Source organism: Myotis brandtii, unplaced genomic scaffold (genome assembly GCF_000412655.1).
Source record: "Myotis brandtii unplaced genomic scaffold, ASM41265v1 scaffold1814, whole genome shotgun sequence".
In the NCBI taxonomy this organism is placed as follows: Eukaryota; Metazoa; Chordata; class Mammalia; order Chiroptera; family Vespertilionidae; genus Myotis; species Myotis brandtii.
In genome coordinates this window covers 1,125,242-1,149,809 of record NW_005356728.1, presented here as the reverse complement: position 1 = coordinate 1,149,809, position 24,568 = coordinate 1,125,242, and the positions used below count along the sequence as shown (strand labels likewise).

The window sequence follows — 24,568 nt, the reverse complement described above, 5'->3', positions numbered from 1 at the left end:
CTTACTATTGTTTCCTCCTTCACCAGTCTTTTAATTGCCCATATTATTTTTCCTTACCCATTTTTTAGTCCCATTATTTTATTCCTTAACCTCTACTTACCTCCCACTTTTGCTCCATCCTCTTTACAGCAACATGGCTCTCTCCCCATCTCACTGGTAGTGATACAACAGAGCGGTTAAGAGTAGAGATTCTAGAGCCAGAGTGACTAGATTTGAGCGCAGGTAGGTCATTTATTAGTGTTGGGACTCAATTTCCTCATCTGTAAAATGAAGATCATGATAGTTGCCATCTCATAGGATTGTTGTAAGAGTTAAATGAGTGACTATATGTAAAGTACTTGTATCAGTGCCTAACATATGTATGTGTTAGCTATTATTATTAAATCCCTCAGTTATATCCAGAACTCATCTTTGCCTCCTGGCTTTTTATGTATATCACCCATTTTGTATCCAACCCAGGGCTAAGTACTGTGGGAGCCACAGAAGTGTGACATTGTCAATAGAACATGACAATAGTAGGTGGGAAGAAAGAGAATATGCATAAAAAAGGAGGTAACATATAATTAAGTACTAAAAGAGATACAGACCAGAGGTGCAATACTTCAGCAGAATCTATAGTCATTGGAGTGTGGAAGTCAGGAAAAGCTGTATGGATAAGCTAGAACGTTAGCTGGGATTTAAAGGGTGGCTATGGTTTGTTAAACAGAGAACTACTAATGAGTGCAGTCTAGGCAGAGGCATGGCTGGAGGAATAGACCAGTCTGGTTGTAAAGAATTGGTTTGGGAAGCAGTGAAAAATAATGATTATGAAAAACCTTGGCTCTCAGCTATAGGGGGTTTGGAAGTTACACTGAGATTGGGAGAGCCACTGGAAGTTTTCAAGTGAGAGGGACAGATGATTAAAATAGGATTATTTTCTATTCCATACGTAGAGCTATCTAGAAAGGAAAGCTTGATTCGGGGAAACCAAATAGAATGCGCTAGCAAAATCTAGGAGTAAAGTGGGAAGGCGCTGAATCAGAGTAGTTGTGATAGGAGTAAAAAGAGAACCCTGGGAACACTATAAAGCAACAACTGATAAGGTTTAGTGACTGACTGGAGATAAGAGATGGAATGTACAGGAAAGAGAAAAATCAAATATGACCCTGTAAAATTTCTGCCCTGGATGATGAGAACAATGGTGATATGACAGGTGGACATCCATCGGTTGGGAAGGAGAGCCTGTGTGAGGGCGATGAGTTCAGTTTGGCCATCTTTTATTGGTGAGCATAAGTAACCAGAAGGCTTCGGTGGAGTGGCAATGTCCCCTAGGCAGAGGGGCAGGTAGGTAGGTGTTTGGCTTTTTCTGACCTTCCTGGAAAATGTGTCTGTAAACTGAATAGGTACGTTGTTGCTGAGGGAAGAGGACAAAGCTAAAAGTAAAGACTCAAAGTCATCCACAGAGTTAGTGGTTGAACCTGAACCTCAGGAATTGAACAGCTTCTTTTATACACTTGTAATTCATAGACATAGTCTCACTGTGTGTTTTTAAATGTTCAGAAGTAGATAGTAAAATATGAAAATCCCACCCTCTCCCACTCCTGTTAGCATTTTGTGTGTGTCTATCCTTCCATCCAATCTCTTTTTCTCCCTTTCCTTTCCCTTTTCCTTTTCCCTTTCCTTCCTTCCTTCCTTCCTTCCTTCCTTCCTTCTTTCCTTCCTTCCTTCCTTCTTTCTTTTTTTCTTTCTTTCTTTTTGCATTTTCCCCTAAAATATTAATACTTTCCTCCTTGTTCAGTGATTTGTGCTTTTCCCTGTCACATATGTCTATGAGAGCTTTCCATATTAATCGTCTCATTTCTAACTGCCCTTATCCTTCTAAGACCTGGAGAGATTTCCACAGAGGCACTGAGCCAAAGCTGTGGTGTGGCCTGGCATAAGGTTTCTTTATGTTTATTTACTGATAATGATAAATTTTTGCCATTTTTCTGTTGAATTATTCTTTTGTCATTGATTTGTAGAAGTCATTTTAGATTTTAGAAAGAGTGCATTCCAAGTCTTAACCGGCATTACCCATCCAAGAGAAGTTCAGGTTCTGAGGAGCTGCCTCATTACATGTCTTTGTTAATTGTGCAGACTGGGAAGCTGATAGCTGTGGAAATTGGAAGGATGGTATTTCCTGCATTTGAATATCCCCCACAAGGTTGCCATGATGTTTTACTTATTCTGTTCATTCTTTTCCTACTTATTCAAGGATATTAATTGTTTCTTCACAGAAACTTGCAAGGAAACTCAATTTCTTACATCAATAAAGATACATGGAAGCCATACCATTTTGTTGCAAAACTGTGAGTATATTCTCTCCAAAAATGAATACAAAAAATAACTAACTGCATTGTACGATCCTTCTTGGTCCAGAATTTTGAGGTCAGTAACTCTGATAAATGGTATTTCCCCCTCCATGTCCCGAATCAATCACTATTGATTGCATTTCTGTTTGTTTTAAAAATTAAATTTGGCAGGCCCTCTTTTTTAAAAAAAATATATTTTTATTGATTTCAGAGACAAAGGAGAGGGAGAGAGAGATAGAAACATCAATGATAAGAGAGAATCATTGGTTGGCTGCCTCCTGCACACGCCCTACTGGGGATCAAGCCCACAATTCAGGAATCCAACCCTGACCTCCTGGTTTATAGTTCAACGCTCAACCACTAAGCCACGCCAGCAGGGCTGATATATTTTAATTGTCCTCAAAGAAGTTGTGCCAACTTACACTCCAATCAGTGGGCCATGACAGCATCTATTTCCCTCTACCTTTTCACCACTGGATAGTCTCCATTTTTTGGCTGATCTAATAGGTGAATAAATTTGAATTTTTCTGATTAATTGTGAATTTAAGTACTTTTATATATGTATTGAACATTTGTATTTCTTCCCTGAATTTGCCCTGTCCTTTTTTGCTCATTTTTTAAATATTGATTTGTAGAAAAGTCTATTTAGGCACATAAGTGATTTGGGAAAAAATATTTATATCAAAGTACCTGGTATTTTTCATGACAGTTTGCATGTCATCTTATTAGTTCAACTTGAACAGATTGTCATGAATGACTTCTGAATTATTGATAAAAGACATAATAATGGCACCATTACCCCATTTATATTTCTGTGCAGTAAATAGTTGTAGTTATTTTGCATTTTGATCCAGAAATAACCTTTTCATTTTTCAGAAATCTCAGTGGAAATAATTTGAGAGAATTACATAAGGATTCATTTGAAGGCCTGATGTTCCTCCAGTATTTGTAAGTTAATTATATTTATTTGAGTTTTGTTTTTGTTTCTATTTGAGTTTTTCGTTATGTTATCGATAAAATAAATAAGGGTTTCAAAACAGATTATCTCTACAATTTCTCCCATCAATAAAATTCTACAATTTTGTAAGTTTGTGTAGGGCTCTAGCCCATCTCTAGCACTTAATATCTCCTATGCATTTTCTTTTTTTTTTAATCATATGGACAAGATACAGATAGAAAAACTCTTCAGTTATAGAGGAAAAGTGGTAATATGGTGTAAGTAATTATACATACCCATATGAGCCTTGTTATATAAGTGTTCATATACCATCTGCTTATTTTTATATTTAGTTTAGGGTCCATGATCAAATTGGACCTATGGTGTACGTGTTTTTACAACCCTTAAGTTAAGAATGATTTTTACACTTTTAAAGGGCTATAAAAGAAAAGAAACAAAGGAGGTAGGTATTCGAGACAGACTGTGGCCTGCAAAGCTTAAAATATTTACCACCTAGTCTTTACAGAAAAGGTTTTTGTTTGTTTGTTTGTTTAATATATATTTTTATTGATTTCAGAGAGAAAGGGGAAGGGCGAGCGAGATAGAAACACACACCCATGATGAGAGAGAATCATAGATCAGCTGCCTCCTGCACACTCCACACTGAGGATTGAGCCCACAACCTGGGCATGTGCCCTGACTGGGAATCTAACCATGACCTCCTGGTTCATAAGTTGATGCTCAACCACTGAGCCACACTGGCCGGACTACAGAAAAGGTTTTTAAATGTTGATTTAGTAAAATGAGAGGAATTCAGGTTAACCTCAAATTGTCTCCTATAGGACAAGAAAATATAGAGCACCTGCATTAATTTGAATGCCATTAACCCAGAATTTTTTGATAATTTAATCTAAATTAGATTAATATTTACACATTAAATGTTTAACTAAGCAGATGAATTATGTAAACATAGTATTAAGAACATAGTAAATTACCAAGAGAGCAGACTGGTGATAAGGATTTCAATACAGGAATTGTTATACCAATATTAAAAAATAAATGCTTAAAATGATGGTTAAGTGGTATAATTAGAAATGTCTACACTAAATAAGCATATCAGAAATGCCCCACCTCCACTAATTACAAAATAAAAATCTCTCCAGCCTCCTTGTCAAGGAAGAAATGTTTGCCTAGTAATTCTGTTTATTTATAAGGAGATTTTCTTTGCTATAAAACTCAATTATGATCCTTTGTCCATGGGATCCAGAGCTGTGTATGTCATTAATCCTTATTAAGCAAATGAATGATGCTCTTTAGCAAATAGATTCTTTTTTCAAATGTAGAAGGCTTAAGGGAAGTGAGTATAAAGAGTCTCCTATGACACTAAAAATAGCCCTTTGGATTATCAAACATTTCAAGCCTCAGGAGGACAACCACTTTTGTATTAGTCTTGGGTATCTGCCATCTGGGTTCCAAACCTTACAGTTTGGAGAAAAGCAAATGAGGTAACTGCTCAATAGATTAGGTTATTGATTACTTCTACTGTGAAATACTTTGTAAACTAACTATTTCATGCTATCATAAGTATTCCCATTCATTTAAAAATGCCAATCAATAAATAAGCTAGTAAAGACTAGCACTGTACCTAGAATTGTAGGCACAAAGATGGGTAAGACAGGGTTTCTACCCTTCTAGTAACTCATGATCTCATGGGGAAAGTAAACATAAGCTCAAACCATAGTGCACAAGTACTAAATGGAAGACAACATGCTGTAGAGGCACACAAGAGGGAGCCATGAAGTGATAAAACTGAAAATCATTTTTCTCCCTCTACTTCCCAGCTATTTGTTTATTTCATAAACTAGAGGCCCAGTGCATGAAATTCGTGCATGGGTAGGGTCCCTAGGCCTGGCTGGCAATCAAGGCCAATCGGGGCCTTCTGGCTGCTGGCCAGGGCCCTCCTTTGTTCTGCACCGCCCCCTGGTGGTCAGCTAATGTCATAGCGAGCAATCGAACTCCTGGTTTCCCAGTTGAACTCCCGAGGGGACACTTTGCATATTAGCCTTTTATATAGAGAGAGATATTTGAATTTTCATTTGTTCACATGTCTGTTTTTAACATAGTAGATAATGCAAATGAGCAAGACTCAGTGCATACTTTCAAGGAGTTATTCTCAGAGGAAATAGGATGCAAAAATAACTTCTAAAATGAGGAAATAGATATGGGCAATGAGAGCTATCAGTTGGTTTTGGTTACAGCAGAGGGAAAAGAGACTTCAAGTTGGATTAGCAAAGATGTTACTAGAGTAGCTTTTTGAACAGGACCTTGAAGGGCCCTTGGGGATCATCAGACAGACATCTTGGGTAGAATAAGCTTGCAAAAGGAGCACATGGAAAGGCAAGACACGGGAAAAATACATTGTAGAGTACAAGTAGAGAGAGTAGGAATTTAGAATCAGATCATCTAAGGCTTTGAATGCCAAGCTATCATGTTATCACACCGGTGTTCTAGGACAAGCGTTAGCCTACAACAGAATCACTCTGAGGGCTTGTTAAAACTCAAGCTGCACCCCACAGTTACTGATTCAGTAGATCCAGAGGAGGATTGAGAATTTGCATCTTCAATAAGTTCCCAAGTGATGCTGGCTGGTATTTGAGAGTCACTTCTGGAGAGCTAATCTAGTGACTGTGCAGGATGGATTAGAAAGGAGGAGATTACAGAGGGAAATACCAGTCAGAAAACAGTTATACCCATCCAGGTGAAAAGTAAGGGACTAAAGTGGAATCAATAGAAATAAGAGAGCCAACTATAGACAACAGTGGGTGTTTTCAAGTAAAAATTCAGTGCCATGTTGTTTTCTGTTGCCCCACCACTGTACAACTGAAGCAATTACATTCATGGATTATTAAAGCAATGTAAAATAAAAAATGAATTTCTATTAATGTAATAGAAAGTATCATTCTGAATTAGTTCAAAGTTCTGTAGTATTAGAGAAGTAACTTCCTTTCAAGTTATGTGAAAATGCATCTTTTATTTTATCTGATATTGAATTGGCTTAGACAAACAGAACTAAACCAGAAAGGTGTGTAAATGTGAGACTATTTCTTTTAATATTATACATTTGTAATTACATATGAAGAGACAACCTTTAAGCTCATAATCTAAATTTGATGGGACCATAAAAAGTTATCTAGTTGATTCTTCTGCTCTCAGGAAAGATTACCTTTAAAGTCTATCAAGATCTATAGTTGCATTTTTATGAAGATTATGAAAATGAGAGAGGTGAGGGCAGGGTTAGGGGCTCCGAAAGGTTCAAATCACAATTCCTAAGATTTTTGAGTTTAGACTAAAGTTGCATTTTCAATATTATCATTCTAACCTCTACCAATTATTCCTACTAATTAGATATCTAGTGGCTAATTGAGGCACTATTTTTCTTTTACTTTTTCTAGAGATTTATCCTGCAATAAAATACAATTTATTGAAAGGAATACATTTGCATCACTACCTTTTTTGCAGTATATGTAAGTTATAAATATAACTTCATTATTTTTATAATTTTTATAAAACTTAATTTTAAACCTCATGGTTATTCACTGTTTTGTATCTAATGTACCACATATATAAACATGAAACCATATATCATAAGCAAATCTCTTCTACAGTGAGATTTATTTAGTGTGTGGAGGGAGTATTGAGGTTGTTTTATCATATATAAATTAGAATCACTGCCAAAAGATAAATGATCTGAAATAATATTTTTTGTCTTCTTTTGCTTATGTCTTTTTGTAGAAATCTTGGTTGCAATTTAATCACAAAAGTGAGCTTTGGAACATTTCGGGCCTGGCATGGAATGAAGTTTTTAGACAAGTTGTAAGTGAAGTAGAAGATAAACATATGTAAAAAGCTATGTGTAACAACATCATACAGTGATTGGTTAGCTGGATGTAAGCCCAGTTTGAATTCTGAAAAGTATGGCTTAAGAGCCATTCATTTTTTATTCAAATGAGGAAACTAAGGTACAAAGAGACCAAGAGACTTGTCTAACTCATATATGGCACTGTCTGCTTTCCTTAGTGCTAACCTTTGGCATGGGCAATAGAAGGCACCAAGCACATAACATTCAAAGTAGCATCGTCATGGGAATCCCAGTGGTGCTGCTGCTCCTATATATGAATGGTCCTTGAAATTCTACATCTGAATTTAACTTTGATTCCTGTTCATGTGCAAAGTTCCAAACTGCTTAAATATATGCAACATAGAACTGAAATAATTAAGTTTAGCTCAGAGTTCTCCAGGGAGCAAAAGGTGTGGGTGTTTCCTCAGCCATGAATCTCTTTTACTAATAAATGGTAAAGCAGAAAGAATTCCTAAAAATCTGCCACAGGGTCCTTCTCTCCCCAATCACCCAGAACATTATTTTTCAGAAAGTATTGCCTCTGAAGTGAATATGGCTGTGTATGCTAAGGTGTGGTGTGAAAAAATATAAAGAAAAAAATAAATAGCTGTAGCCCCATTCCAATTTCTTTCCTGACTCTTGGAAGGAAACCATCCCATCACTCTGCATTGCTCTAGAAAATCCTGTCTGTTCACAGGTGTAGGTACAGCTGTAAGAGTAGAGGCAAACAAATTAATTTTTAGTGTTGACTTCAAATAGTCGAGTGTCAAGAAAACAGAAACCACAAAACTGACCCCAAAATTTGGTAGTGAAACCAGGATGTGTGAGTCCTCCCACATTGTTCCTCTTTATCAAGATTGTTTTGGCTATTCTGGGTCCCTTGAATTGCCATATGATTTTAGAATTAGTTTGTCACTTTCTGGAAAGAAGTCAGTTGGGATTTTGATAGGGATTGCTTGAAACCACACATCATTTGGGGGAGTATGGCCATTTTAACAGTATTATCTTCTGATCAGTGAACAGAGCATGTCTTTCGATTTATTTAGATCTTATTGAATTTCTTTGAACAGCATTTTGTAATTTTTAGTATATGAGTTGTAAACTTCTTTGGTTAATTTTTTCCTAAGTATTTCATTCTTTTTGATGCTATTACACATAGAATTGTTTTCTGCATTTTATTTTTCTATTACTCAGTTTTCTATTACTCATTGTGTATAGAAATATAGTTAATTTTTGCATATTGGTCTTGTACCTTGCAACCTGGCTGAACTCATTTATTAGCACTATTGTTTTTTTCTAGATTCCCAGGAATATGTCTCATGGTTTTCCAGTTTTCCAGACATAGGTTAGAGAACTTCAGAGTCTCTATGGACACCTCATTTCTCAGCTTTTACTTTTAAGTTTTTTGGTTAGGCTATTTTTTGTGTTTTTGTGCTGTTATACATTGCCTCAGCGGCTGTCATGTTAAAACATTTACCTGTAATTGTTTTCAAAAAAATTTCCCCTGAGGAGAGAGGCTTTTGGCAGAGGCAGCTCTCAGTCAGGTCAAAGACAAGTCTTTCAAGTGAGGTCTTCCAGGGAACCACGAGACAGTTCTTTGGGAATGAGATTTTGTTTCTGCCTGTACTGGGGATGTGGACTATTTTCCAGGGTTACCCATGGGAGGGAGAGCAAAGGTCTAAAATGACTTCAAGCAATACAGATCACTGTTCTTATGATTAATTTAATTTTTCTTGAATAAATGTCCCCTGAATTCCTGTAAGCCTGTTGGTTAAATTTCCAGAGTTTGAAAAAGTTGATTCTATTTTTGCCAGCTGTTTTATGTTGCCCTTTTTAGGGATGAATTTTCAGGAGCCTTACTCCACCATTTTCACTGATTTACCTACACACGGTTTTAAATCTCTAAAGTCTCAACGACTACAAGCTAGTTAAATATTTAATCATGGGAGGTGATTAGGAAACAGAAATAAAAAGAGAAAATGTAATTTTCTCTCCCAGATGGGTATATGACATTTGAAAAGGTATTTCTATGTTTGGTGGCCTCAAAATTAAGGTTGAACTAGCAACTATTTTAAACTCCTTTTCTTCATACAGGCTAAACACAGGCTTTTAAGTCAGAACTGAATTCAAATTCCAGCTCTGCTTCTTACTAGTTTGACAACCTAGGGCAACTTATATAACCTCTCTGTGCCTCAGTTTCCTCATTTGTAAAATAGGGTAATAATATTTATCAATAAGGGTACTGTGAGGATTAAATGTGAAATGCTCATCACAGATGCCCAGCAGCCTAATTGGTATTAGCTGTGATAATTATCTTTATAATATTCTGTAAAAGTACACTAATGATTCTTTTTTGTTGTTGTTAAGCCTCACCTAAGGATATTTTTCTATTGATTTTTAGAGAGAGTAGAAGGGAGGGGGAGAGACAGAGAGAAACATTAATGTGAAACAATCGATTTGTTGCCTCCCGCACGGTGGGGATCGAGCCTGCAACCCAGGTATGTGCCCTTTACCAGAATCAAACCCTCGACACTTCAGTCTGCAGGCTGATGCTCTATCCACTGAGCCAAACCAGCTAAGGCCACTACTAATTCTTGAGTAGAGTTAACCTAAAGACAGGTTTTCTTTTCATCCTGTTTCTCCTTGTTTTGTTTTTTGTTTATTTGTTTTGTTTTTAAAGAATTGAGGAGAAAATTTATTTTACCATTTGGAATGAAATTTTGTGTCAAAAACGAATTTGTTCATTGTATTGATATATAAACAAAATGTTATTTATTTATTAAACAAACATTTATTAAATACCTAGTAAATGTCAGGCACTATGTCAGACACATTGTGGTCCCTGCCCTCAAGGGGCTAATGGTCCAGGAAATGTACAGGTAAACAGGTGATTACATACGATGCAGGCCTGTGATACAAGAGTAAACATGGGAGTATGTGATGGGAGCATGGCTTTCACCAAGTCTTCTTAGATTTATCCCTTCTTTGGCTCCAAAACCAAGGAATTAGTCCTATTTTTGTCTTTAACTGGGTGGTTTAAACTATGGAATTATTTTAATTTCTAGAGATGAAAGAAAAGTCCCTTAAATTATGAAGGACACTAGAAAAAGTATTTCCTATAGAGCATAGTCATTTCTAGGGTTTTCATTCTGAAAAGTTCTTCAGCAGTTTTCCCCCTATGCTGTCTACTTTTCTCCTTCCTCCTTCTCCTCCTCCTCCTCCTCCTCTTCCTTTTACTTTCTCATCTTCACTTTATCATTTAGAAAACTGGGTAATTCTCTTAAAAAGAGTGCTGTACGGTTTCTAAGGGTGATCTATATGGATAAAGACAGAAAGTTATTTTTTTCAACCTTCAAGTTTTATACCAACAGAATGAATATAAACTTTCATGGCAATTATTGAAAATGTAGATAATTTTAATTCCATTGCATTTTTCAGAATTCTTGATCGTAATCCTCTGACAGCTGTCCACGATCCGTATCTTTTTAAATTGCCAGCATTAAAATATTTGTAAGTATTGCTCATGAGATGATTTCTGCTTTCTTACTTTCATCAGTGATTAAGTACTTTGTGTTTTGACTAAAAGGGCATAATTTACATTTTAACTGGGTGATTGGATAAGAGTTATTGGCACAGAAAAATGATTAAGAAAGAATGCATATGAACAAGACAGCCAACAGAGGAAGGGAGCGGCGTTGAAGAACACTTACAGATTTGGAACATGTAGATGCATGTAGAAATACTGTTGACCTCAGAAAGAAAAAAGAAACAAGTTGTGTGTTACGTATTAAAAGAGTAATCAAGTGGTGGGCACAATAGAGAATGAGAAGTAGGATAGCGGTTTTAATAAAAGAAAAAAGATTGTATCACCAAGGTCATTCATTTGATGACACAAATAAATTTAAATTTCTTCAAGAAGAGCTCTCTGAAATTATCATCTTTGGCTTTGACAGAAGCCAGAATTGAAGTACTCACATGTTGCTAAGTGTCATATATGTATATATGAATATGACTGATTTTTTACAGAGAGGGAGAGAGATAGTTAGAAACATCGATGAGAGAGAAACATCGATCAGCTGCCTCCTGCACACCCCCTACTGGGGATATGCCCGCAACCAAGGTACATGCCCTTGACCGGAATCGAACCTGGGACCCTTTAGTCCGCAGGCCGATGCTCTATCCACTGAGCCAAACCGGTTAGGGCGCTAAATGTCTTTGTAAGTGTACAGTTTTTGTCTCGGGGTTTATATCATGCATGTCTGGGCTTTCTCCTCCAGAGACATGGGGAGGACACAAGTGTCACTTACAACAGTTGTGAACATCCTCATGATGACCCCTCAATTGGAAAAATTGTAAGTTGATTTTTCTTATATTTATTTTCACTTAGTCATTCTTTAGGCTTCTTTTATGATTTTCTTAAGTCAGGCTTCTTGAGGCCAGGAAACCACATAAAGTGTTTTATGCCCAGAGTAATTTCTAATATATGTACCATTCACAATTAGGAATTGAGAAGGGACTCCATAAGATGGGGACTTATCCAGAGTCTTCTTAGAAGTCTTCCCTCTTCCTGTGTATTCTCAACCCAAAGTGAGACCTTTGGGTTGGGAAAAGGAGATACTTATGAATTAAACTACTTGTTAGTGTCACCCAATTCTAATGCCTATCACCTTTATTCTAGGCATTCCATACCCACTACCATTCTTATCCTTCTGTTGGGCACTTCTGTCCTCCACTCTAGTTATTTACTATATTCAAGAGTAGCAAATGGCCAGCTGATCCCTACCAAACTGCTCAGGCAATATACCCAAACAACTCTTTTGTTGTTGTTAATCCTCACCCAAGGATATTTTTTTCCATTGATTTCAAAAAAATTTTTTTAATCCTCACCTGAGGATATTTTTCCCGTTGATTTTCAGACACAGTGGAAGGGAGGATGGAAGAAGGGAAGAGGAGAGAGAGAGAGAGAGAGAGAGAGAGAGAGAGAGAGAGAGAAACATTGATGTGAGAGAGACACATCCATTGTTGCCTCCAGTACTTGCCCTGACTGGGGCTGGGATCCAAATCAAAACCCTTCGTTGTGTAGGCCAACGCTCTAACCATGGAGCAACTCCGGCCAGGGCAGCCCCAACAATTCTTTTCTTCACAGCTCTGTGGTAGCCTTGGTCTACCAACTCAAGTAACTCCTTTGTCACTAATTTAATTCTCTGTGTTTCCATTTATAGGATCTTACCTAGCCATTTGACCTGCTGCCTCTGCCAATTTAGAAATAATATTGAGACTGTTGCCAAGACAGTCAAACTGCATTGTGACACTGAATGTCTGAAAAATACACCTTGTGGTGAGTCTGAATTGCCCAAAGATAAACTTTTAAAATTTTTTTTATGTTTTGATTTTTTATTTTTAAGCAATGATCATAAATTTTTAAACAAATAATATAACTGCATTGTTTTTATTTATTCATTCAGAGTTCAACTGCCTAGATTTCTAAGAACTACACCTTGCTCAAAGTCAGATAAAGAACAAGAGAGGAATAGAGGGGGGAGAATGGAAGGGGAAGGGTGTTAACATCAATGGCCACATAGTGTGTGTTGTGCTCTCTGCTTGGTGCTTTACTTACAAATGAGAACTTGTTCATTAGTGTGTCAGTTTGTAAACTGGTTTTGTATGCATGAGGTTTCAATTGCCCTTTGCCTTGTAGGACAGGTATAGATACATCTTTTTTAAAAAACATATTTTATTGATTTTTTACAGAGAGGAAGGGAGAAGGATAGACAATTAGAAACATCGATGAGAGAGAAACATCGATGAGCTGCCTCCTGCACACTCCCCACTGGGGATGTGCCCGCAACCAAGGTACATGCCCTTGATCGAAATCGAACCTGGGACCCTTCAGTCTGCAGGCTGACGCTCTATCCACTGAGCCAAACCGGTTAGGGCTAGATACATCTTTATTTTGTTTATTTTTGCAATTTTATAAAAAAGAATACAAATGATGCTATTTTATTTGGAATTTGAGAGTTTCTGGATCCATCCCCAGAAGCTGCCACCCAGCCCTTCTAATGGATGGGAGGGCTCTTGTATCCTTAGACCAGCGGTCGCCTTACACCATCCAACTCTGAACTTGCTCTGAAACACAAGATTTTCTATCCACCAAACACACAGGTGCTTTTAAGTACCTTCCTATGTATTAGGCTATTGGCACCTACTTGATAACTTCCAAACTGTGCTTTCATGCCCAGATAGCACAGGTCTCTGTCAGTGATCTGGGGCACATCATAAATAATAATGCTGTTGCTTATTTTTCAAAACAATGTTTTGACCAATTATATTACTCCCTTTTACCTAAAGGGTGGGCAGAACAGGCATTTTAATCTCCTTTCACAGGTGAGTATAAACAAGGTCAGAAAGTGCTAAGTGCTGTCACCTAGGGCCAGGTCTTCGGTTTCAAGTTGGGGCTCTCCGCAAGCCCATGTTCCCTCTTTCTCAGGACCCTTACCTCCTTCTCTGGCCCTCACCACCACCAGCAATATTTGTAATTTTTCTGGAAAAAAAACCCCAGCTGCACAATGGTACATTTGACCTTCATGCAGTCAGAAGCTTTGGATGGTTCCCCAAGTCAAGCTGAAAATATAAGCAATGACGTGAAATGAAAGCAAAGTAGGCATCTGACAAAAGTTGCTCTTTTCACCCTAGCCCAGTGGTCGGCAAACTGTGGCTCGTGAGCCACATGCGGCTCTTTGGCCCCTTGAGTGAGGCTCTCCACAAAATACCAACTTCTGCACATGGTCCACGAAGTTTCAATCGCACTGTACGTGTGCACCCGCACGTGGTATTTTGTGGAAGAGCCACACTCAAGGGGCCAAAGAGCCACATATGGCTCCTGAGCCGCAGTTTTCCGACCACTGCCCTAGCCAGTTTGGCTCAGTGGATAGAACATCGGCCTGGGAACTGAAGGGTCCCGCGTTCGATTATGGTCAAGGGCACATGCCCTGGTTGCAGACTCGATTCCCAGTAGGGGGCATGCAGGAGGCAGCCGATCAATGATTCTCTCATCATTGATGTTTCTGTCTCTCCCTCTCCCTTTCTCTCTGAAATCAATAAAAATATGTATTTTTTTTAAAGTTGCTTTTCCCCCAAGTATTATTCCATAGATTTATTGAACATTCCACAGTGGCACACAACCTGGCAAATCTCTTAATCTATATCCCAGATACCTGCCTAAATTTAAGCAAAGAGCAAGAGTGGACGTAGTGGTTTTTTCTGTATAGAGCCTTCTGTTATGGGGGCTGGGATATATGGAAGTAGGGACCAAGCTAAGGAATCGATGGGTAAGTGGAGAAGGGTGTGTCCAGATGAGGACCTGTTAGCAGAGGGCATTAATCATGGTCATCTGTGATGGTAGCAAGAACACGAGCTCCCTGAAGAGTGGAGAGAGGAAGCCTCCAGCCCCCTCTGCATCTCAGGCAAGACTGGAGGGGTACCTGAATGTGGGGAGTCACAGTAGGTCTTCAGGTTCTCACTGAGTGGGTCTTCCAGACTTGGCATTTCTTCAGTAAGTGGCAATTGGCCCTTGGGGACCAATGGAATAATCCTAAATATAGTTACTATATTCCATACTACTGAATGTTCTCAATAAATAACCACTTTTTAAAATGATATCTTTTCTCCTTTTGTTGTGTTGACAATAATAAGTTTAAGTTGGGGTTTATTTTTCTCCTCTCTAAATGGTATTCTTGTATTTGCTGATTCCCAATTTATCTGACCGGGATGGATGGCTGTAGATGGACAAAGAGCTGTCCCGTGAGTCTTTCATTATCAAACGTGGTCTCTTCTTTTTTGACAGATGAAGAACTACTTATAGAAGGACCGTTCATGAAAGTACTGCCAGGCCGGAAGGACACCAGCACTGAGCTGACTATTGAGCCAGAGAGGGCATCCTCAGACAGGAATGGAGAGAGTTCATCATCCCTAATGCGTGAGCAGCTAGACTTTAGTAAGAGTGATGTTATGCGTGCACCAAGTTACACATTGCCCTATTTCTTGGAGGAAAATCCAGAAAATATAGAACCAATGTTATTACCATTCATTAAACTCCTTTTTCAAATGTGCAAGATGGAGACATGTCCCTGAGTCATTTGATAAACAACAGAGGGAATCTCTCTCTTAAACCTGAGTTTTACCATTAAAGTTACAAAAATAGATTGAGGAAGCTATTTTCCGGAACAGGCCCCCCGAAGGCGCTGCTCAGTAAACAGCAAGAAGAAACTGTCTCCAAGGCAGAGCGGGATGCGGATCAATGGATAAAGCAGAGGCTGGAAGCCCAGGGTGAACAGGAAGAGGAGGAGCCCAATGAGGTGAGGACAGCTCCCCAAACATAACACCTGGACTTCTAGTCAGTTTAGGACACGCCATGAAAGCACCCAGGCAGGAAGGCCGGGGCGCCTGGTCTTAATCTTGTCTTGGCCAAAGGAGGGGCTAAGACAGTGATCCCCTCCTTTGCCCATTTAGAGAACGGCGCCACTGTTCCTAGGGTAGACGAGAAAAGATAAATAAATTGTACAGAAAATGCTAATGCTCAGATTACACAGCACATTAGATTTGGTATGTTCTTTAAGAACCTACAAGCTATTCACCTGAAAGAATGGGGTTTTAGAGTAGTAGATAAGAATATTTAGCCCTGGCCAGTGTGGTTCTATGGTTATAGCATCGGCCCACGCATGGAAGGGTCAGTCTCTCCCTTCCACTCTCTCTAAAAATCAATGAAAAAAATATCCTCACATGAGGCTTGACAACAACAACAAAAGGAATAGTTAGAATAGGCTAGAGAACAGTTAGTTTTTATCCTTTTCATCTTTTTTTTTTAATACGTTCTTTGTTTTTGTTTTTAGCTCACAAAAGAAGTGCCAGGATACGGCTATAACAAGAATCTCATCGTGGCAATAATTGTGACTATAGTAACAATAATTTTTATTGTAATTTTCTGTCTCATTGTGGTAAGACAACAGTTGATTCAGATTTCCAAAATATATTCCATCTTTAGAATAGATTCAGAGCCCACAACCTGAAAATCAAGTTCACTTTCCCACCTACTCCTACTTGATATTCCTCTTTAGTCATGAGCACTGAGAAATGCTTTGTTCTTTTACTACAAATTATATTCCAGGGATTTTTAAAGGAAGCCCACCCCACTCCCAGAGATCTCTGTGGAAGTGAAATCAAGATAACAAGAGTAGTTTGAAAAATTAAGTTTAATAAGCCAGAGCTGACATGATAGCAAAATTTCTTCAATTCAAAATGGATGATGTTAATTTGATGGACTCACCAATTACTCTCTTTCTATCGCTGATTTCTTTCCTTGTTGGCTGAAGTGAGGAGAGATATAGGATCTCCACCTCATGGAGCTATGTCACCCTGGAAGAAAGGACGTGGCTAAACGATAAAAGTGTGATCTTGTCAATTCATAAGATTTACTCAGCAGCTTTCTTCTCCAGTGTGTAAGATACAGTGTAAATAGGTTCAGTTAAAACACAGCAACCTAAAGCCTGCATCAGGCTTCTTTGAAGCATGTCATGTTAGAGTCACCTGTTCCTGGAGCTTGCCTGTGTCCCTTTTGTTCAATTACTTGATGGTGTATTTTCCCTACAGGCAGGTTGCTAACATTAAAGAGTGACTTACTAAGCTGGGGATCTTGACTCTACCCTACTATCCAACCTAATTTACCTTTTCAACAGTCATGTCAGCCCTCCATTCAGACAAAGCAGCCCCTCACCATAACCCAGCCACACCATGCCATTCCCACTTTTGTTTGTGCCTAGCCCACCTAAAATCCCCGTATTTTGCTCTGCCTGCAGAAGTCCTGTGAATCTCTCAAAAGCCAGTTCAAGTTCATCTTTCTTCATGAAATCTTCCCTGAGTACTCCAGCCCCGCTGGTCCTACTTCTTTTTCTTAAGTTTTGTCACCATTTTTTTTTTCAGGGCAATAGTGAGGCATTCCCCTCCCCTGAGAACCTAAAAATATGGTAAACAATTTTTACTCCCCATCCTAGCCAATTTGGTTCAGTGGATAGAGCGTCAGCCTGTGGACTGAAGGGTCCCTGGTTCGATTCCGGTCAAGGGCACATGCCTGGGTTGCAGGCCCAATTCCCAGTGTGGGGCATGCAGGAGGCAGCCAATCAATGATTCGCTCTCCTCATTGATGTTTCTATCTCTCTCTCCCTATCCCATCCTCTCTGAAATCAATAAAAATATATTAATAATAATAATAATAATAATAATAATAAAAGGTGGCACCCCAAGAGAGAAATACTAAGGTTAACACGTCATGGAGCAGAGTCGAGATGTATAAGGACCAAATGGCTTCCTGGTCCATCAGACTGGAGTAAAACCTGATGGGATGTATTAACTGCTAAGGAGAAACCTGTCTATCGGCAGGAGGGTTGGTCAGCAAAAAGCAGAGGAAAGGGGAAGAGGAGACCAACATGAGCACTGTCCATCCCAGCATTGCTTACGTGTGGAGATGGCCTCTCAGGAAGCGGATGTGGAGAGTCAGGCCCACTAGCCAGGCTGTGCCTGTTGGGGAGACAGATGGACCCTGCTCAGTCCTTTCCATTAAACACTGGATTCAGCTCATTCCTTTTGTTCTAATTCTGTTCTCACCAGTGACCTTCTGATTGTGCTTTAGTGGGCCATGGTGGCCTACCTCTATAGAATGTATTTCCCTGATCATGTAGAGACAGATGCTGTCTGTGGAACAGATATAGTTCTCACTGTCAGGTCATAATCTGGCATTCTGATTTTTTTTATTAATCCTGCGGTATTGATAAGGTCAGACTTCCCCTGTAGGAAGAAGTGAATTCTCTCTTGGTGAGGACAGAGTCTGATTTCCAAGCTAGAAGGCTGGGGACCAGCATGGGGATCAGTTGGCCAAGGCCTCTGGGAAGAAAGTACCTGGCCATTGCCCAGACAGTACCCTCTACATCTCCAGGTGGCATATGGCTCTTTGCTTTTTTGGAATTTCTATAAACTCCTATACTGCATTTAATGTCTATGTAGTTTAACTTTACATTTATATATATATATATATGGTTTCATTATTTCCTCTCCCCACTTAGATAAGCTTTTTTGAGGATGTGGACCATGCCTTGTTTTGTTTTATAGTGGACAATAATAGTGTTCAAAGGCAGAAAGATGAGGCATTTTGTCAATTTCACAACGAGGACTTAATATTTATTTGAAGTAGCATACAGAGTCCAGCAATAGACAGCCCCATGTGTTCCTAAGACTTTTGAAATGTCATCTTTCAATATTCTAATCAGTGAAATATAATTAAGAAATGGTAATCAAACAGCTACTTAACTATTTGAGGGAGAAATAATAGCAGATCTCTATTTCTCACTTTAAACCAATGTATGTATATACGTAAATGTAAAAAAAAAATAAAGAACCTGTAAAAGTACTAGAAGAAAATAGAAGCAATACTGTTGTAATCTAGTGGTGGGAAAGAGCTTTTTGAGACTGATACCACAGGCAGAACCCTTTGATAGATTTGACCACTATGGCACCATTGGCAAACTTAGCACTAGTTTATGCCAAGCATAGGATGAACAATTTTCCATATATTGTTCGATTAAACCCTGTGAGGATGATAGTACCACCCTCTTCCATAGATGGAAATCAACTTAAGGCCCCAGTGGCAGAACTCCATTTTGCCAGACTGCAAAGCCTGTGTTTTTTACTCCACCGTTCTGTCTCCTCAAACGCAAAAACACTGGGGAGTATTTGAAACACTGAAATTCAGTGAAAGCTACTGAAAGGAGTAAGATAAATGAACAGGAAGATGATAAACAGTCAAGGGGAGAAGAGGGCAAGGGCTGTGAAGAGTAGGCTTTGTGTTGACAGTGTCACCATATCTGTCAGTCCTCTGATGGCTTATTGGGGTGTAGGTTTTGTTAACAAGGCCTTTGTCACCTGGTGGTATGAAAGTAGTCTCTGGTATTAATAATAATAATAATAATAATAATAAAAGGCAGCACCCCAAGAGAGAAATACTAAGGTTAACACGTCATGGAGCAGAGTCGAGATGTATAAGGACCAAATGGCTTCCTGGTCCAGACTGGAGTAGAATAATAATAATAATAATAATAATAATAAAAGGTGGCACCCCAAGAGAGAAATACTAAGGTTAACACGTCATGGAGCAGAGTCGAGATGTATAAGGACCAAATGGCTTCCTGGTCCATCAGACTGGAGTAAAACCTGATGGGATGTATTAACTGCTAAGGAGAAACCTGTCTATCGGCAGGAGGGTTGGTCAGCAAAAAGCAGAGGAAAGGGGAAGAGGAGACCAACATGAGCACTGTCCATCCCAGCATTGCTTACGTGTGGAGATGGCCTCTCAGGAAGCGGATGTGGAGAGTCAGGCCCACTAGCCAGGCTGTGCCTGTTGGGGAGACAGATGGACCCTGCTCAGTCCTTTCCATTAAACACTGGATTCAGCTCATTCATTTTGTTCTAATTCTGTTCTCACCAGTGACCTTCTGATTGTGCTTTAGTGGGCCATGGTGGCCTACCTCTATAGAATGTATTTCCCTGATCATGTAGAGACAGATGCTGTCTGTGGAACAGATATAGTTCTCACTGTCAGGTCATAATCTGGCATTCTGATTTTTTTTATTAATCCTGCGGTATTGATAAGGTCAGACTTCCCCTGTAGGAAGAAGTGAATTCTCTCTTGGTGAGGACAGAGTCTGATTTCCAAGCTAGAAGGCTGGGGACCAGCATGGGGATCAGTTGGCCAAGGCCTCTGGGAAGAAAGTACCTGGCCATTGCCCAGACAGTACCCTCTACATCTCCAGGTGGCATATGGCTCTTTGCTTTTTTGGAATTTCTATAAACTCCTATACTGCATTTAATGTCTATGTAGTTTAACTTTACATTTATATATATATATATATGGTTTCATTATTTCCTCTCCCCACTTAGATAAGCTTTTTTGAGGATGTGGACCATGCCTTGTTTTGTTTTATAGTGGACAATAATAGTGTTCAAAGGCAGAAAGATGAGGCATTTTGTCAATTTCACAACGAGGACTTAATATTTATTTGAAGTAGCATACAGAATCCAGCAATAGACAGCCCCATGTGTTCCTAAGACTTTTGAAATGTCATCTTTCAATATTCTAATCAGTGAAATATAATTAAGAAATGGTAATCAAACAGCTACTTAACTATTTGAGGGAGAAATAATAGCAGATCTCTATTTCTCACTTTAAACCAATGTATGTATATACGTAAATGTAAAAAAAAAATAAAGAACCTGTAAAAGTACTAGAAGAAAATAGAAGCAATACTGTTGTAATCTAGTGGTGGGAAAGAGCTTTTTGAGACTGATACCACAGGCAGAACCCTTTGATAGATTTGACCACTATGGCACCATTGGCAAACTTAGCACTAGTTTATGCCAAGCATAGGATGAACAATTTTCCATATATTGTTCGATTAAACCCTGTGAGGATGATAGTACCACCCTCTTCCATAGATGGAAATCAACTTAAGGCCCCAGTGGCAGAACTCCATTTTGCCAGACTGCAAAGCCTGTGTTTTTTACTCCACCGTTCTGTCTCCTCAAACGCAAAAACACTGGGGAGTATTTGAAACACTGAAATTCAGTGAAAGCTACTGAAAGGAGTAAGATAAATGAACAGGAAGATGATAAACAGTCAAGGGGAGAAGAGGGCAAGGGCTGTGAAGAGTAGGCTTTGTGTTGACAGTGTCACCATATCTGTCAGTCCTCTCATGGCTTATTGGGGTGTAGGTTTTGTTAACAAGGCCTTTGTCACCTGGTGGTATGAAAGTAGTCTCTGGTATTTTCTTCAAGTCCTTTTTATAACACTTCTTGTTATTTATAAGTTTTTAAAATCTGTCTATCATTCATTTTGTTTTTAGTCTGGTTGACTGTTTATCCCCCACACAAAGATGCAATTGTTTTAGAATCTTTTATTGAATGACTCATTCTTTCTTCACTGATCTAAAATACTCTCTTTGTCTGGTTTCTGTTCTGTTGATTCAGGTTTTTTTTCTGTACCAGTAGCAGTATCACTATATAGTTCCAATTCGTTTTCATATATTTTGATATCTAGTAGGATAAGCTCCTGCTTTTTTATCTTGTTTCCCTACATTTCATAGCTATTCTTGCATATGTTTCCTATTAAATGTCAGCTGGCCAGTTTTTGTCTTTTTTGGGGGGAGGGGCAATTTTTGTTTACAAACTATCTTGGAATTTGAATAGGATTGCACTGCATTTGAAGGTTAATTTGTGGAGAATTGACATGTTTACAACATTCCAGGAGCTCGGTCATCATTCTTCCTAATGTCCTTCAGAAGAGTTTTAATGTTTTCATCACATAGCTCTTACACATTTTTTGTTAAGTTTATTCCTAGGTACTTTATGTACTTTCATTGGTATTGTAAATGGGCTCTTTCATTTTTTTAACTAGTTATTTGTGGGATATAGGAAAGCTATTGAGGTTTGCATGTTGATCTCTTGATCATGGATTTAGCCATCTTACTGAATTGTTGTAGTACTGACAATAAAATTTAATAGATGCTTTTGGGCTTTTTAGGTTATACATCATCTCATGTGCAAATATGTTTTATCTTTTTTCAATACTTTGTTTTTTAAATTAAATTGATTAGGACCTCCTAAAAATGATGAATAGTAACAGTAAAAATAGGAATCCTACTCTTGTTCTTGACCTTAAAACAGAGCTGCTATGTAGGTTTCTGGTAGATACTTTTATTTTCCTACTTCTAAGAGTTTTTTGTTAGGAATTATCTGCTGAATGTTCTCTAAAATAGCCAATAAAATACATTGCCAGCTGCATGCAAAATTCTAAGTTAGGAACTATGCAACAAGAGTCAAAGGAGATGAGTGGTCTTGTGATGAATAATCATGATGTTGTTTTCTTCCAAAACAGATTTATTGTCGTAGAACACCATCAGAGGAAAGTAAAGAAGGAAGCTCAAGGTAAATATGAGTCTGGCAATTTTTAAACTAGAATTTTAGAAGTAGAGGAGCTTCCTCTTCCCATAAATAGCTTGAGGTGACCTCTGAAAATGGTTCCTTATTCACTTGACCCAGAAAACCCCACAAAATCAGGCAAATCAATAGATTCAAATCTTCATGTTCACTTTAAGAACACTAGTGAAACCCAGCCACCATGGCTGTGTTTGAGCGTCGACCTATGAACCAGGAGGTCACGGTTTGATTCCTGGTCAGGGCACATGCCCAGGTTATGGGCTCGATCCCCAGTATGGGGCGTGCAGGAGGCAGCCAGTCCATAATTCTCTCTCATCATTGATGTTTCCATCTCTTTTTCTCTCTTCCTTCCTCTCTGAAATCAATTTTTTTTTTAAAAAAAGCCACCAAACATCCTTCAGATATGTGCCATTCTGGTTAAAATGGTAGAGTTAGTAGATATGCCCAGGCCAAAGAGTAGGGCTAGAGGCAGGGTCAGGGGCCCAAAAAGAATGCTCAATTTTTGCAGAGCGTAGGGATATAGATGTAGATTCTCTGGTCATTTAGCACATCTAACTGAACAAAGCTCCCAAGATGTGGCACAAAACTCACAGAGCTCATGGGGGGATTAACCCATAGATATGTTCTCCCTGCCACACTGAGGTGATCCTTCCTGAAAAAGAACAGACTGTCCCTCAACCAGAAGAGGAGGATGCACAGAAAAAGAAAAAGAAAAAAGATATCCCAGAAGAAACTTAAGAAACAAAAGTGTATGGCCTGGGAGTAAATTCATCATAAAATAAATACTAATAAAAGTTAAAAGAAAAGAAAACTAGAGAACTAAGAACTTATCAATTTCAGTCTCCTCATTTCCAATGAGGAAACCGCCAAATTTGTAAAGAATACTTATTTATCCTGATGCTTTGTTTGGATTTTGCAAAATTAGCTCCCAGCCAAAGCTGAGATAGAATGGGACTGACAGATGCGTCTGCTGTCACTGGTCCTTTAAGGAAACGGTGCAGAGGGAGAAGTCTTGGTTGGACGTGTTTCTGCTGGTGGTGGAGGCTCTAGGGAAGGGGTCGGGAAGGCCACATGGTCTTAGGGTAAGGCCACTAGTCTCCTTCAAGGATGATGAAAGGTAGAATATATGAGTTCTTCCTGTAAAATAGCAGGAAAACGTCTCATCCTATTGGTTTTCAGGCCCCTACTCTATACCCTTTATCCAAACCTCATAGAATTTTAACTGGGAGAGACCTTAGACAATAGTTTGTCTTTTTCTTTAATAAAAAGGAAATGGAGAAGGGGAAAGGGAAGATATCTTGCTCCATGGTCACACTGCTAGTGTTAATGTAAAAACATTCAAACCTGTAAAGAATTTTTGAGAGTTTATTTGAGCCAAACTATTGACAATTGTCGGGAAGCAGAATCTCAATGGACTGGGATAATGCTCTGCAGAATGGTGGTTTTTCACCTATTTTTATACATTACAATCAAAGGAGGAGATATAGATGGGTTACATGAAATCCATTGGTGACAAAGTAAAGAGGTGGGAGAAAGCAAGGTGGGGTGGGAGGTGGGGAGAACCTCTGGGATTGGATAAAGAGTAAAATGATAGACTCATACTACTTTTACTTAGGTAGGTACAGGACAGTTAACAGTCAACTATTAACATGACAACAATAACAATGAAGGAATTTGTTGTGCTCTGAGGGGTCCGGGAAAAGGGAAGTTAGAAGTTACCCTGACATTTCAAGGATATGTTATCATAGATGCAAAAAGCCAATAGGCTCAGTTAAGGTAAAGATTGACCTTGTCAGGGAAGATACCGGCCTAGGACCAGACTACCCACCATAATTGCTTTTAGTTAAAGTTTTAATTTCAGACCATCCATGTGGCTACTTTAGGTCTTAGAGTTTGCAAGACCTCCATGCAGGCCTCCCCTGAGCTTGTCAGGTTAGCCTGTGGCCCCTTTCGTCCACACTAGTGTCAGAAAGAAGATGGCTCCTTTCCTGTTGGGGACTTCTTCATTGATTGCACTGTGCTTGGGCTGTGAGGTACAGTTTATGTCACAGCTCAGTACACACATACCACACAGATATAAGTAGTTTCTAAAACAAAATTATTATGCAGTCTGATTTTTTTTTCTATTCTGTTTGTATTCAAAAGGGAATCTTTTGTATTTTGGTGCTGGTTATGACCTTTAAACTGATTTCACAACTCACTCATCAGTGACAGCCTGCAGTATGAAAGTCAGCAAGCTAGATAACTTGGCTAGTTGGACTCGGACATTTAGTTGGTGTGGTTTAACTTATGGGATAAAGCAGCTAGCAAAATAAAAGCACCCCCCCCCCCCCCCCCCCCGCCCCCCTCCCCCAACAATGGAGGAGG

At 38.9% G+C, this 24,568-nt stretch overlaps 1 protein-coding gene across 5 annotated transcripts in view; it reads left to right on the top strand.

The window, feature by feature from the left end:
• LOC102242537 (leucine-rich repeat-containing protein 37A-like) overlaps nt 1–24,568 on the top strand; it is a 33,072-nt gene that overhangs the window by 5,994 nt on the left and 2,510 nt on the right. For 4 of the 5 annotated variants that reach the window (XM_014537771.1, XM_014537769.1, XM_005863896.2 and 1 more), the window contains exons 2-12: nt 2,256–2,327; nt 3,207–3,278; nt 6,720–6,791; nt 7,060–7,140; nt 10,604–10,675; nt 11,443–11,517; nt 12,388–12,503; nt 15,009–15,140; nt 15,392–15,519; nt 16,054–16,158; nt 22,140–22,189. In XM_014537771.1, coding sequence (XP_014393257.1) covers nt 3,262–3,278; nt 6,720–6,791; nt 7,060–7,140; nt 10,604–10,675; nt 11,443–11,517; nt 12,388–12,503; nt 15,009–15,140; nt 15,392–15,519; nt 16,054–16,158; nt 22,140–22,189 — 848 coding nt within the window. In that variant the 5' untranslated portion in view covers nt 2,256–2,327; nt 3,207–3,261. The remainder of the gene's footprint in view (nt 1–2,255; nt 2,328–3,206; nt 3,279–6,719; nt 6,792–7,059; nt 7,141–10,603; nt 10,676–11,442; nt 11,518–12,387; nt 12,504–15,008; nt 15,141–15,391; nt 15,520–16,053; nt 16,159–22,139; nt 22,190–24,568) is intronic. The other variant, XM_014537768.1, reaches the window with a different exon arrangement.